Raw genomic sequence first — 14,146 nt, 5'->3', positions numbered from 1 at the left:
ACATATATACTATCTGTTGCTACAGATATAGTATCTGTCGCAACATATATACTATCTGTTGCTACAGATATAGTATCTGTCGCAACATATATACTATCTGTTGCTACAGATATAGTATCTGTCGCAACATATATACTATCTGTTGCTACAGATATAGTATCTGTCGCAACATATATACTATCTGTTGCTACAGATATAGTATCTGTCGCAACATATATACTATCTGTTGCTACAGATATAGTATCTGTCGCAACATATATACTATCTGTTGCTACAGATATAGTATCTGTCGCAACATATATACTATCTGTTGCTACAGATATAGTATCTGTCGCAACATATATACTATCTGTTGCTACAGATATAGTATCTGTCGCAACATATATACTATCTGTTGCTACAGATATAGTATCTGTCGCAACATATATACTATCTGTTGCTACATATATACTGACTGTTGTAACATATAATTTTTTTGTGTTTATTACTAAAGAAATTACATATATAGAAGAGAAATTAGTATAAATAAATAAATCTTGTGGAATACGAAACGACATTTATAGAAGAGAGGAGAGAGGAGAGAGAGAAAATGAAAATAAAGCCGTTTAATTTTTTTTTTAATTTTGACAGTTCAAATTGTGGACGTATGTTGCTACATATATACTATCTGTTGCTACATATATACGAACTGTCGCTACATATATACTATCTGTTGCTACAGATATAGTATCTGTCGCAACATATATACTATCTGTTGCTACATATATACTATCTGTTGCTACATATATACGAACTGTTGCAACATATAATTTTGTCGTGTTTATTACTAGCGAAATTACATTTTAATTAACATTTCACCAATTGTTTTATACAACTTATCAACAAAAAGGTAATTCACAATGATATGATATACATAACCACCTATCTAATCAATGGTTGTAAACTCAACATTTTCATCGATCTTAGATTATTTTTTGGTTCTACACATCTCTGGGTCTTCATTATTACTAACGTAACCATTTCAAGCCTTTACAATCCCATAATTCCATAAGCGTGAAGCATATCTCAAGCGAAGGGTGTCAACATTAATTCCACATGATGGTACTTGTAATCCATCACTCAAATACTCAGCGTATGCAGCAACAAAAATTTCACAATCTCTGCATGGTATATCATCAATCAGAAAATATAATACCATTACATTCCGATAGTCATAAGACAAAATAATATTGTGATACTTACAGACTACTGATTTCTTGTTGGGCAATACCAGTAACATGACTGACTTCAAATGGGTGAGATTTGTTCTTTCCTTGATAACATTTAAGAACTGACCAGTTGGTTCGCTCATTTTGCTCATAAAATCCACTCAACTCAAGGTACTTTGGCAACATTGTAGCCATCTTTTGAATCTCGGAGAATAGTTTTCTATTAGACCTATTTGAGAACATGGAATCATACACTTTTATGCACCGTTCCTTCAATGCAACGACTGCCAAGACCCAATGAAATTCCCCATTACTATTTACAGGGACATAAACATCATCCGTCAAGTGCCAAGGCATTTTAGAAGGTATAGCATACCCTTTCATTATGTCAATGATTTTATCCTCATATTCACTAGAATTGTCAATGTATGTTTTGAAAAAATAACTAGTGATGGTATATTGATATTCAAATTGAATGTTTTGCATCGACTTCTTACGCAAATAGTAAAATATGACATCCACATACTGCACACATGCATCAAACAAGTGTATCAATTTAATTGCATATATTCATGTACTAAACGGTACATATAAAAGTGATCATGGATTTACCTCATCATTCCAGCACCTATTGGGTTGAGCATTACGTAGAACCAGTTCTTATTCATCAGAAATGTAACTACTAAATCAAGTTCGTCAAATTCAAGTTTTGAGCAATTGGATAAGTAGTGATCCTCCTTGTTTCCTCTGCAATTGTGTAATCATTATAAATCATTATATATTGGACAACAAGAAGAAATTCTAATAACAGTTGAACGACTTTACTTGCTTTACTTTACTTACTTTTTTGCATGATGCTTGTAAAGACCCTCTTTTATCCATTGCGAGAAGGATGACATTAGTTCAGTTGGACCCTCGCCGTCAATGTTAAAACCTTCAAATGGATATTGTCGCTTCACATCACAACTGACAACTTCGACTTTCTTCCCTTTCTTTTTCGCTTTCGCTTTTTCTTTCTGCTTCTCCTTCTCCTTCTCCTTCTCCTTCTCCTTCTGCTTCTCCATCTCCATCTCCTTTGCCTTCTTCTTCTTCTCCTTCTCCTATTTTGCCTTCTTCTCCTTCTCCTTCTCTTCATTTGCCTTCTTCTCCCTCTCCTTCTCCTCCTTTGCCTTCTCCTTTTCTTTCTTCTCAATAATCATAGAAAGTGTTTGAGAAATAGATTTTTTCAATCTCCTACATTTCAAAGGCTATAAAGTCTTCTTGAATCTTTGCACATCAATATTATAAGACATTTCCTTGAAAATAGCAGTGAGTTTTTAACATGATTAATAAAATAATCATGTTGCTGCTCACATTCTTCGCATAGACTAAAAGAGCATTTCATATTAGAAGATTGAGTTGTTGACATGAATGAAGCTTCTTGTATCATTTCATCAACAAGGTAAATAAAAAAATTTGAGATTTTACAATTCATTATAAAATAATAATAGCAGTATGTTGCAACCGATGGATAGTCTACTGCGATAAATTAACATTATGTTGCCACATATGTACCTGCTGTTGCGCAACATATCCATCTTATGTAGGAACAGATGCATCATATGTTGATACATCTATACAGATTATTGCAATATTTGAATCCTATGTGGCAGCAGATGACCAACATATCAATTTACAATTCATTATAAAATAATATTAGCAGTATGTTGCAACCGATGGATAGTCTGTTGCGATAAATTAACACTATGTTGCCACATATGTACCTGCTGTTGCGCAACATATACATCTTATGTAGCAACAGATGCATCATATGTTGACACATCTGTACTGATTATTGCAACATTTGAATTATATGTGGCAACAGATGACCAACATATCACTAAAATGTGGCAACATACATTAAAATCATATCAACAAAATGGCCAAAAAAAGAACAACAACAGCAACAAAAAATGACTTTTCACTAAATGATAACATTACAGATACATTTCCTCAAAATAAGGATTTTTTGAGTTGGCTAATTTTCTTTCAAAAATGATAAATAATACACACCGTTAAGTCGATTATTCAGTTTTTACACCTACAGAACATTTTATTGTTCATTAATCCAAGAAAAAAACTTCAAAAATTGTAAAGTATTTCAAAAAATAACTTACTCATTTCTAGTCGAACACGATTATAGATCAGAAAGATGAGAGAGTAATGGAGGACTGAAGAGGAAGAGTAACGACTGCAGAAGAAGAGTAATGACGGATTTCCGAATTTCTAAGGAAGAAGATGAAGAAAAGAAGAGAGAGAAGAGAGGAGGGAAGATGAAAATTTTTCTTTTTAAATGATTTGGTTTGAATTATAAAAGTGTGTTTTTTTTGTATTTTATAAAAGATTAAAAATTTTTGAAAATATTAATTTAGTCCCATAATTAGTTAACTACATTTTAAAGAAAATTTGACCGGCTCTTGATCAATCTATCACCAAAAACAAAAAGGAGACTTATTTGACACCTTGGCTTAATTTTCTCAACTTACATTATCCTTTAAAATACAAAAAGTCATCATCAAAGGGACAATGGCTTCCCTTCACGTTCCTCTTTCTTCACTTCCCCGTCCCAGTTTCCGGCCAACAGGCAAGTTGTTAATCCGATGTTCCGCCGACCGGCAAGCCCTGTTTAACCGCATTGCCCCTGTTTATGATAATGTGCGCACTGCGCTACCTCTCCTCCATTCACTATTCCATTTGTCACTTCCTTCATAGCTATATGTTTATTGTTTGCACAATTTTAATGCTTGCAGTTGAATGATCTTCTCAGTTTGGGCCAACACCGCATATGGAAAAGAATGGCTGTTTCCTGGAGCGGGTAAAACCTATTCCCCTTTCTCCTATTTAATAATCCCTCTAGTTCATATTAGGTTAATTGTTCGAACTTTTTTTATTGTTCGAAATAAATGAATCATTCAATGTTTTAGAGAATTGTTGAGTTTTTCTCCATATTTAATATATGAGTTTATTCACTACTTTACATTTTCTAAGGAAACAGGTGTGTCATTTTTGTACAAAGAGGGGGTTCGAACCCACAATTCTAGTGTGAAAAGCATTTCCATATTTCCTTCCTTACCACTGAATCGTTAATCAAATTTTCTTAGAGGTTCACAAGTTAATATGGGCAATGGCCATAGATAAATGATAAATAGTGCAAAAGTGCATAGAAACATGACGTATACTTATATATTTATTTAATTTTCTAGTACAAATACATGGTCCTACTGGGTTCGTTCGAATCCACAAACCTGCACCTAGCTCCCCCTTTTCAACAGTTCACTTAATATGAACTAAGACAGAGTACTGTTTATGTCCCATTTAACATGATACTGAGACAATAAATTTCGTGTCAAGAAAAATATTGTAACAGTAGTAGTATTCCATTTCAATACAGTGAATATTACAATCTCTATAATTCCTCTTTTCTGAAATAAGTTTATGGCCTTTGAGCTTTGATCTTGAACTTGATTTATATGTGAATTCAAGGTGCTTTGAGTTTGATTTTGAATTATAACCTTGAACTAAAATGTGGATTTGATTTAGTTGTCACAAGTGCTTTGATGACCGCCACGCAGAATAATTATCTCAGGAACAAGTAACTTTGATCTTGATGTCTTGGTATTTGATTTGCCTTCGTTTTTGATCGTTTAGTATTTGAAACTTGTAGAGGAATTATTTAATCTTTTGTAGCTTGTAGATAAATTTATAGCCGTTGATCCACAAGCTTTCTCTTGTTTATTTTTCTGAAGTCTTGTCCCTTGTTTGAATTATGAGTATCCCTATTTATAGTTATGAAAGACAGAGAGTCTGAAACAAATTCAGAGAACTATTCTGCTTTGTATTTTGTGGACTCTAAGGTTGAAGAGAAACAATATATGTTTTGAAGGCAAAAAAAGTCATATTTAGTGGTAAAAAACAACTGTATTTATAATCTTTACAATTTGGCATAAGGAGGACTTGTAAAAGGATATAGATCAATATCTTGATTTCCTAGATATTTAAGGAAGAATCATGCAATGGTTGGGCTGGCTGAGTTTCTCTTCCGACTGTAATTTCTGTACAATCTTGGTACATCATTAATAAATTTTATCCTACATTGAAAAAGAGTTGTGGGGAAGAAGAGTTGTGATGATGAAAAAATCGTTTCTTTGATAAGTTGACTTGAATCACTGACCAATCAAGTTGAAGCAGTGAAAAGACTACATTTGATTGGTCGGATCATGCCACTTGTACATATCTCACATTTTCATTAGCCTTTGATCTGACTAGGGATGTCAAATTATTTTGGCTTGTTCATTTAACTTGATGTGCCTCGTCAATTTACATTTAACACAAGTTTGGCCTCTAGAATAAGACTACGTGTTGGCTAACGAAGTGGCTCATAATTTGTATCCCAAATAAATGGATTAGCCCAATGAAACTGAATCTTTAGTCAAATTTATATTTATTGGACTCAAATAATTTATCAAATTATATTAGTCAACAATATTTATTTGGACTAATATATCTTGGATTTAAAATGTAGTCCATATTTTATGAATTTGAATCCAATTGAATTTAAATGCTTACAGTAACCATTGGATATGACATTGATGTCAAAATTTTCTCTTTGAGTGTATATTTTTTTTTTGGGAAAAGGGTCAAAAATATCCCCCAACTTTGATTTATTGTTTAAATTTTCCCTCGCCGTTAAAATAAAGTCAATTTTACCCCTCACCGTTAAAATAAAGTTAGTTTTACCCCTTCCATTATTAAATTCACCAAATTTACCCCTCATTAGACGAATTGACCCAAATTGACCCGAATTTTTAAAAAAAACCTTATTCCTTATTTTAACCCAATAACCCGACACAGTTTAAAATAACCCGACCCCATTCTCCCAAATCTCCATTTACAAAGGCAATAGACTGCCACTCAATAGTCGGGAAATTTGAAGGCCCCGAAGGTGATGGAGCTTGGGAACTCTATGGAGGACAAAATCTGTTAAGATGGTGATCCAAAAAATGAACTCCAGTATCTATATATCTTCGTGTCTCTCAGGTGATTATATGTTCGGAAATGAACTCTATGGAGTTTTTTTTGCTTCTACGCTTTTGATTGTGCACTGATACTACCACTAAACTTATTAGTGGAAAGAGATGGTTTAGCTTTCTTATTAAGTAAACATTTATGCAAAGAATGGTGTCTCATTCTAATGATGCAGAGTAGCAGAATTAAGGGTGCATTTCTTACTAAGGAAAATATTTTTTTTTTGAAAAAATAAATATTTTTAATTTATATACAAATATTATTTTAAAATAAAGGGAGATTTAAGAGAATGGGTAAATGGGTATAGGAGATTTGGAAGAATGGATCGAGTTATTTTAAATAGAGTCGGGTTATTGGGTTAAAATAAGGAATAGGGTTTTTAAAAAAAATTTCGGGTCAATCCGTCTAATGAGGGGTAAATTTGGTGAATTTAGTAATAGGAGGGGTAAAATTAACTTTATTTTAACGGCGAGGGGTAAATTAACTTTATTTTAACGGTGAGGGTAAATTTAAACAATAATTCAAAGTTGGGGGTATTTTTGACCCTTTTCCCTTCTTTTTTTTCATATACATTTATAGAAGTGATTTTTAGATTTAAAAACAATAAATATGTAAACCAGAAAATTGAGTAGTGTTGTCCCAGTAGAAACTGATATTACATAATCTCACCTGTTTCTTTGGGACCATTCGTATTTTGCTAAATGAAGAGAAGTGCCATATGCTTTCATCTGACAGTATCTTTTGTCTTATTGGTCCTTCATACAATTCGAGAAAAATGGAAGCTTCTTTTCTGTCTGCAAATGTTGCCCATGATTTAAATAGTATAAACAACGTACCCAATGAAATTCCACAAGTGGGGTCTTGGAAGGGTAGAGTGGATACAAACATTATCCCAACCTTATGGAGGTAGAGAGGTGTTTCTGAAGGACCCTTGGCTTAAGCATTATATATCTATATTTTGTATATTAAATACTAAGATCGGATGAACCCACATCGAAAGAGCTGCATCTCTCACTAGGTTAAGCATGAGATGCTTGTGCATTGTAAATAAACTAATAATGGTCAATATTGAAATAAAATATTTTTTGGTAAGTGAAAACATGCCGGACATTAGGAATGTGTTTAAGTTATCCGGACTAATATATCATTTTCCTTTTGATAGGCCATGCTTACGATAAACTGTAGTTCGCTGTTTAATTGATGGAAAAATTGTTACAGTGTTAGTGCGCCTTATTTAAATACATTCAAATGGAAAAAAGAGACAGAGGACAGATGAAATTTCCGCATCTTCTACTCTGTTCTTAATCATATAATTCTTGGCTTTGGACTATGTTTATGTCCTAGTTAAGCTGGAACAATTGAACTTGTATTGCAGAGCTAAAGAAGGGGACGATGTACTAGATATCTGTTGTGGAAGTGGGGATTTGACGTTCCTTCTGTCTGAAAAAGTTGGACCCCATGGCAAGGTCCCCTTCTCTTTCTTTTTGCCGTCTCTGGTTTGCTTTTATTCTATTTTTCATTCTTATGTTCTTCCATTGTGTAATTGCGGTTTTTAGTTACTATTCGCCATTTCAGAAGCAACTCAGTTTTTCATTGACCATTCTGAGAAATTCAATAAGCTGATTTGAGCAGATGGCTCTATGGAATACCAAGATTTCAAGACAGTCATTTTTCCTTTCTTTTGTTAGAAATGAAAACAATAAGAAAAATAGGAAAGATAGGATATGAGTTACTGTGGCGTTTGACTATCACCTGGAGATAAGAAGTTAGGAAAGATAATATTCTTACAAGGAGGAGAGAAAAACTTGTGCCCCATTAACTGTTTTATAGCACCTGTTGTTTTGTTATCAAGAGATCATTTTACCGTTGTTGAATCTTTTTCACTGTTGTGAGAATCAGAAATTTACTTATTTCTGTTCAATTACCTTTTTTTCTAATCGACATCCTTCATAACGTAGCAAATTAATGTCTCTTTATGCGTCTGTTTCTGCATAATGAAAATCTCATTGTAGAAAACCAGGGCTCCTACAACTTAGCATAGGAGAAGCCATCTCTGGCATAATTCTTTTAGTATTTTTTACTCATTGAAAAAGGGAAAAACAAGAAATTATTGAATGATCTTTTTTGGTGATATTGTCACTTCTAGTTTGAATAGGTCCTGATTTGTTAGGTCACTTTTGTTTTCTCCTCTAGTGAGCATTCATGGAATAACATCATCTAGCAGTTCACAAGTTCTCTGGAGTAGTGTTCAGGTTTTACTTATTTCAATACTCAGCTTACCCTGTCCTATGTTATTACTCAACTTTCTGAATGTCAAATGCATTTTAATATGTGAAGCACATACAAATTTTAGCTTGTTGCACTGAGATTTCAGGGTAATAATTATTATTGAGACCTAAATTGTTGCTTCTTCTAAAGATTATTGGCTTCATGATATTTCTGATGTCAATCTCTTGCCTGATAATTAATGTTTCTTTTTGTTGTCCTTCCGTGATCTTCATGCTTTTGGGTCTTCAGGTTGCTAATGTCCATTGCTTTCATTTGAGTTTGGCTCCCGATGAAAAGAAATCTGCTCTTTACACCTATTTATATGTTCCTTTTTTTGTTTCAAACATTAAATAAAAAAAATCTGCTCGCGGCGGAGCCACACAATTCTTATTTCTTATGTCACTAAATTAAGTGTTTTCTCTGTTATTGACTATATTTTGCAAGCTTTGTATCTACATAAGTTTTTGTAATGTAACTGGATTACATGATCGAAGCAGTTTAGGCTAGTTATCTTAATTTCTGAATTTTCGGATGTCAAATTTTACTGAGTTGGCCTTTTCATTAGTATGTGTGGCTTTGCAGGCAGTCGGTCTTGATTTCTCAAATGAACAATTATTAATCGCTTCGACTCGGCAGAAATTACGTTCAAAGACATGTTACAAGAACATCAAGTGAGCATTGGTAATTAAACTGTCAATATAACAGATAATGTTTGGAAGGTTATTTGCCAACACATTTAGCAAAATCCACTTGTGAAAATAAAATCTATTCAAGTTCCAAATGATTTCACACACTACATTTACCAGTTAAACGTGTATTATCTTCCGTACTCTTACTCCTTCCAATTACTTTTTCATGTTCCCTGAGTACGGTGAGAGATTAATACATTATGATATTATGAAGGTGGATGGAGGGCAATGCACTTGATTTACCTTTTCCTGACTCCTCCTTTGATGCTGTTACTATTGGCTATGGGTTACGCAATGTGGTAGATAGACATAGAGCTATGACAGAGATATGTCGAGTTTTGAAACCAGGCTCAACATTATCTGTTCTTGACTTCAATAAGAGTATCAACCCCTTGAGCACCACAGTTCAGGTAGTTGTTGGCAGGTTAATACTTTTTCTCCACCACCACAAATTGTATGAAGTTATTGGTTTCATAATCTTTTGTTTTATCTGATGTAGAACTTTCTGTGCTTTAAGGATGCATCCCTGTCTTTTTTAAGGATGTAGTCAGTAAATAACTTTTGGTCTATATTCAGAACATGTTGTTAGTTGTTACTTAGCAAAACTGATGCAACAATGGAAACATAATACTCTTGAAGCTTATCATGTTCTTTTAGGGTGTAGAAAAAGTGGGGGCAGCGGAAGGGGTAAATTACTATATGATACAGAAGAGAAATAGTGATCTTCACCCATCATAAGTTGGGTAGTTCAAATGTGACTGGATATCAACTGTAGTATAGGTCAAGAATATTACTCCACATAATATCAGCAAAGTTTCCATCCACTGAAACTGCATCCACATACATTCTCTGCTCGTTCTCTGTACAGTTGGGACCACTTTTCTTCACAAGTTGAAAAGCAAGCCACTTCCCTATCCATCAAATTCCAGAGATTAATCTGTTATTCTGCATTATGGACGATTTCAGAATCTCCATCTCAGATTATTATTTGGCAAACTTCTTAATGTTTTCTTTTTCAGCTTATCATGAGTAGTAGTATTACAACATTTGTCTAATTTTGTTTTATGTTCTGTTTAGGAATTGATGATCGACAATATAGTTGTTCCTGTAGCGAGTGGTTATGGCCTAGAAAATGAGTACAAATACTTGAAAAGCTCTATCAAGGACTTTCTGACAGGTCTGATCTTTTCACCACTATAGTTTAAGCAGTTTTAATTGATTCACTTTTTCTGTAAGCAGTTCTGAAGCCTTCTTCATGCATTATGTTGTGATATGTTATTTAAATTTTGTATTTAGAAATGAAGTAACATGAGTAACCTCTCTGCCTTAAATAAATTTTATTTTATACACCTCTCAAAATTACTCTTTCATGTTTTCTTCATTGTCTCCTGGAGAAAAACATGCTATTCAATTGGCATGTATTTCTCAACTCTCTTTTGGTTCAACTTCATTCATCTCCCTTGCTTTCTTACAAAAATACTTTATTAGAACTGGAGGCTCTATCGGGGAGAAAAATTGAGAAAATAATGGTGCATGAGAATACTGAGCTGAAGAAGAAAATAGATAAATCCTGACTTCCCATCCATCAGCTCTTGTAACCGTAAAAAGTTTTTTTTAAAAGAAAGGTAAACGTAAGACAGCAATTAGAGAGCAGACTGAAGTTGACATCAAATTCTCTTACTTGATGAAATGAAGAAGAAGAAAAGAACCTTAATTTAGGGAAATTGACTAATCTCTTTACCTTCTTCCAATATTCTTGCCTGTTGTGTCTTTAATACGTGGTAAATGGATGATTTGTGATACAGGAAACGAGTTAGAGAAGCTGGCTCTTGAAGTAGGATTTTCCACTGCCGAACATTTTGAGATAGGATTTGGATTTATGGGAAATTTGGTAGCCATTCGATAGAATGACTTCAGGTGCTTCATCCTCCACTTGCCTTCACAAACGAGAAAAGATGCAGTAAGAGGAGGAATGAGTGGTATTTGCCTATAGATAATAGTATACTTCTTCCATTGATTTCAAGTCATGTTTATTAGTGTACTGAGTATTTCACCCTGACTGACTGAAGATATGTGATTATATAATATATTCTGCACCATTATTTGTTGCCTGTTTCCTAATCCTTTCCCCTCTCTTTTTGCACTATGCTATAAAAGATGCTTTAATAAGTGCCTGCTATAGTTTTCAGAAAAATCTGTTCTGTAGTAGCTAATCCCCTATCGCCCCCAAGGTCTAGCTCAAGTGGCAAAAGGTGGAGGATTTGTGACTTAGGTCACAGGTTCAAGCCCCGCACCATGCAAAGTGAAGTATGGTATTTAAGTGGAGAAGGGTAGAGGGGCAGACCCATTATCCACAGAGTTTAGAAGGCTGTGATTGGTCCAAAGGGCGGGTCACAGACGGACTTCTCGATTATCAAAAAGAAAAACAAAATACTAACCCCCTATCCCGTGCCATTTTGCTCTTTTTTTGGCCCCAAAACCTAGCGGAAAAGAGGGACAAACCGAAACTCCCTGGAAAACAGAGATGTTCAAACAGAAAATGTATAGCAGATCAATTATTGTGATTCAATATGTAATTTGTGTGATTTTTGTCCCACAAAAGAGATTGTTCAGATACTTAAAAAGGAAGTGTCTATGTTGTTAATTCATACACTACCTTAATGCCTTTGTATGTTATAGGCCTTCGGTGTTTCACTATTAGAGGGTGTTTGGTAGGCTGCATTAAAAGAAATAATTCATGTATTATATGTGGTATAATTTAATACTGTGTTTGGTAGGAATGTGAGCCTATGTATAACTAATCCATGGATTAGTTAATACATCGTACATGGTATTATGTGATGAATTACTAATACCTTTCATTTGGAGGTATTAGTAATACATAAGATATAATACCATGGGATAAGCACATAAAGACAAAAATATCCCTCAAATCTTTTTAATTTTTATTTTAATTTCTTGATTTTATGTTTTATATTTGTACTAGTAAAATTATTTAAATAAATTAGTTTACAAATTATTTAGAGAGACTTATTTGTAACTAAATATATCTAATTCAAATCAATACAAATTTAAATGTGAGTTATTTAACATTTACTAATTAAAAGACAAATATATCACTAATTATTCGTATTTTGAACAATTTAAAAAAATTACATACACATTAAAATTATAACTTGCAATTTTTTATGTGTAAATGTACATGGTTTATTCAATTTTTCAATTGTTGACCGTCTTTATAATTTTAAAAGTAGTTGGTTTATCTTTTTTAAATTTAAAAATTGACATTTTATTAGTGATCAAATTTTTAAGATGAAAATTATTTATCCTCAAATAATTCAAGTAAAAACTTGAAAGCAGGACAACAAAATTATTCTTCTCATAGCTAGTTAGAATGTCATAAAAGAAATATTTTCCGATAATTATCTACCTTGACCCAATTACATAATAATATAAGGGTATAATTGGAAAAGAGATTTTTAAAGAATTTGATTTCAAATACAAGTTGGGATTGGAAATAATGAACCAAACACTTGATAAAAATAAACCATACATTACTAATCCCTGCATTACTAATCCATGCGTTATTCATTTTGTACCAAACTACCCCTAAATGCTGTGTTTAATCTGCTGATTAACTTGTGAAATATCTACTTACATGAGACAACTTGCAGAATGATGATGATATTGACTAGACAAGTATGGGGAATAAGATTGCTGATTGTGAAGAGGTTAAGGTATGTGCCAGTAGGAGGGAATTATCATCTTATGGGGTTATGTACATATCTTGAAAGGGAGGAGTTATGCTATGGCCTATGAGTAGCATAAGAGTGGCAGTATGCTGCAAACTGATACATTTCTGAAACAACCTCTCTACTTTCCAAGGAAGGGGTAAGGTTCTACTCTCTCGACACTCCACTTATAGGATTATATTGAATATGTTGTTGTTGGAATGATAGTTTTAGGGCAATGAAGCGACTAACTTTCCTAAAAGTGCTTTAGAATCACAAACTGTAGTGATTGCGAAACTACTATTTACTACTTCTACTTCGAAATATGTGGCTACTAAATAGAGTTTCTTAAACAGGGTAAAAGAGTGATGGCATGACTATGGTGAGGGGTACACCTTTTTTTTTTTTTTTACTCTTTCATAAGTTGAAAATTCTGAAGAAAGATATCACCACTTAGAGTAAGGAAGTGTTTTGACAATTTGAATCAAGAACAAGGCTCTGAATAACTACTTCTTTTTTGGTCAAAGGGATTTATATATAGATTAACACTGAAACATTAAGTTAAACGTAGTACTAGCACTACTAGGGAAGTGTATTTTACATGGGATATTATATGGGGAAAATTATCGCTTGTAAATTTTCTTGCGAAAATTTTAAATTTTGTAATATTAAAATATATTACTTATGAAAATTATATTCCCAACAAATTTCACAGATAAAGTTGGAACCATTGTGCACAAAATTAGTTTCTGGGAAATTTATCCACAGGAATAATATCTCTAGCTAAATCCTTAGGAAGATGTATCAATTTTTTTTTTAAAAAAAAAAAATCCTTTTTAGGCTGTACGAAAATCCCATTTTGTCCAAAAAAATTATTTTGGAGATTTACCTAGACATTTTATTACCTTGGGAAGTAATTGGGGATTTAGGCATTATTAGACCAATTATCTTTTAGATGATTGGATTCTTTTACACTTAAAATTTTTTTTGGATTATAGATCAATTAAACACTCAATTAGAACTTTAGGAATTGGAAAGTGATTGTAAGAACCACTAAGAGCTTGTTTGGATGGGCTTAAAAGTTGGTCAAATTAATTTAAGAGTCAGTTTTTGATTTATTAGAGTGTTTGACAAATATCATAGTAAACTTATTTTAAGTCAAAAATGACTTAGAGCCTGTTTGGAT

At 33.0% G+C, this 14,146-nt stretch overlaps 2 protein-coding genes and 1 pseudogene across 6 annotated transcripts; 1 reads left to right on the top strand and 2 right to left on the bottom strand.

The window, feature by feature from the left end:
• Positions 1-1,021: 1,021 nt before the first annotated feature.
• Positions 1,022-1,592, bottom strand: LOC107007076. The gene is made up of 2 exons (XM_015205543.1): positions 1,243-1,592; positions 1,022-1,160 (listed from the first exon to the last, which is right to left on the bottom strand). Exons 1-2 carry the CDS (start codon positions 1,590-1,592, stop codon positions 1,022-1,024), a joined length of 489 nt encoding a protein of 162 aa, XP_015061029.1.
• A 186-nt stretch (positions 1,593-1,778) lies between these two features.
• LOC114075193 lies at positions 1,779-2,407 on the bottom strand (annotated as a pseudogene).
• Positions 2,408-3,726: 1,319 nt separating this feature from the next.
• Positions 3,727-13,323, top strand: LOC107005385 (2-phytyl-1,4-beta-naphthoquinone methyltransferase, chloroplastic). 5 transcript variants are annotated; one of them, XR_003575861.1, is made up of 9 exons: positions 3,727-3,902; positions 3,998-4,062; positions 7,648-7,733; positions 8,466-8,524; positions 9,123-9,211; positions 9,444-9,639; positions 10,307-10,406; positions 11,035-11,208; positions 12,904-13,323. XR_003575861.1 is itself a non-coding variant. In XM_027913897.1 (8 exons), the coding sequence occupies exons 1-8, from the start codon at positions 3,774-3,776 to the stop codon at positions 11,133-11,135; spliced, it is 825 nt and encodes a 274-aa protein (XP_027769698.1). In that variant the 5' UTR covers positions 3,727-3,773; the 3' UTR covers positions 11,136-11,350. The 5 variants fall into 5 exon arrangements, 4 of the variants coding, with proteins under 4 accessions (XP_027769698.1, XP_015059455.1, XP_015059457.1 ...); XM_027913897.1 differs by lacking the exon at positions 12,904-13,323 and having other exon boundaries at positions 11,035-11,350; XM_015203969.2 differs by lacking the exons at positions 8,466-8,524; positions 12,904-13,323 and having other exon boundaries at positions 3,728-3,902; positions 7,648-7,738; positions 11,035-11,350.
• Positions 13,324-14,146: the final 823 nt, after the last annotated feature.

The sequence above is a fragment of the Solanum pennellii genome, chromosome 12 (assembly GCF_001406875.1).
Source record: "Solanum pennellii chromosome 12, SPENNV200".
Classification (NCBI taxonomy): Eukaryota; Viridiplantae; Streptophyta; class Magnoliopsida; order Solanales; family Solanaceae; genus Solanum; species Solanum pennellii.
This window is presented reverse-complemented; position numbering and strand designations above follow the sequence as displayed.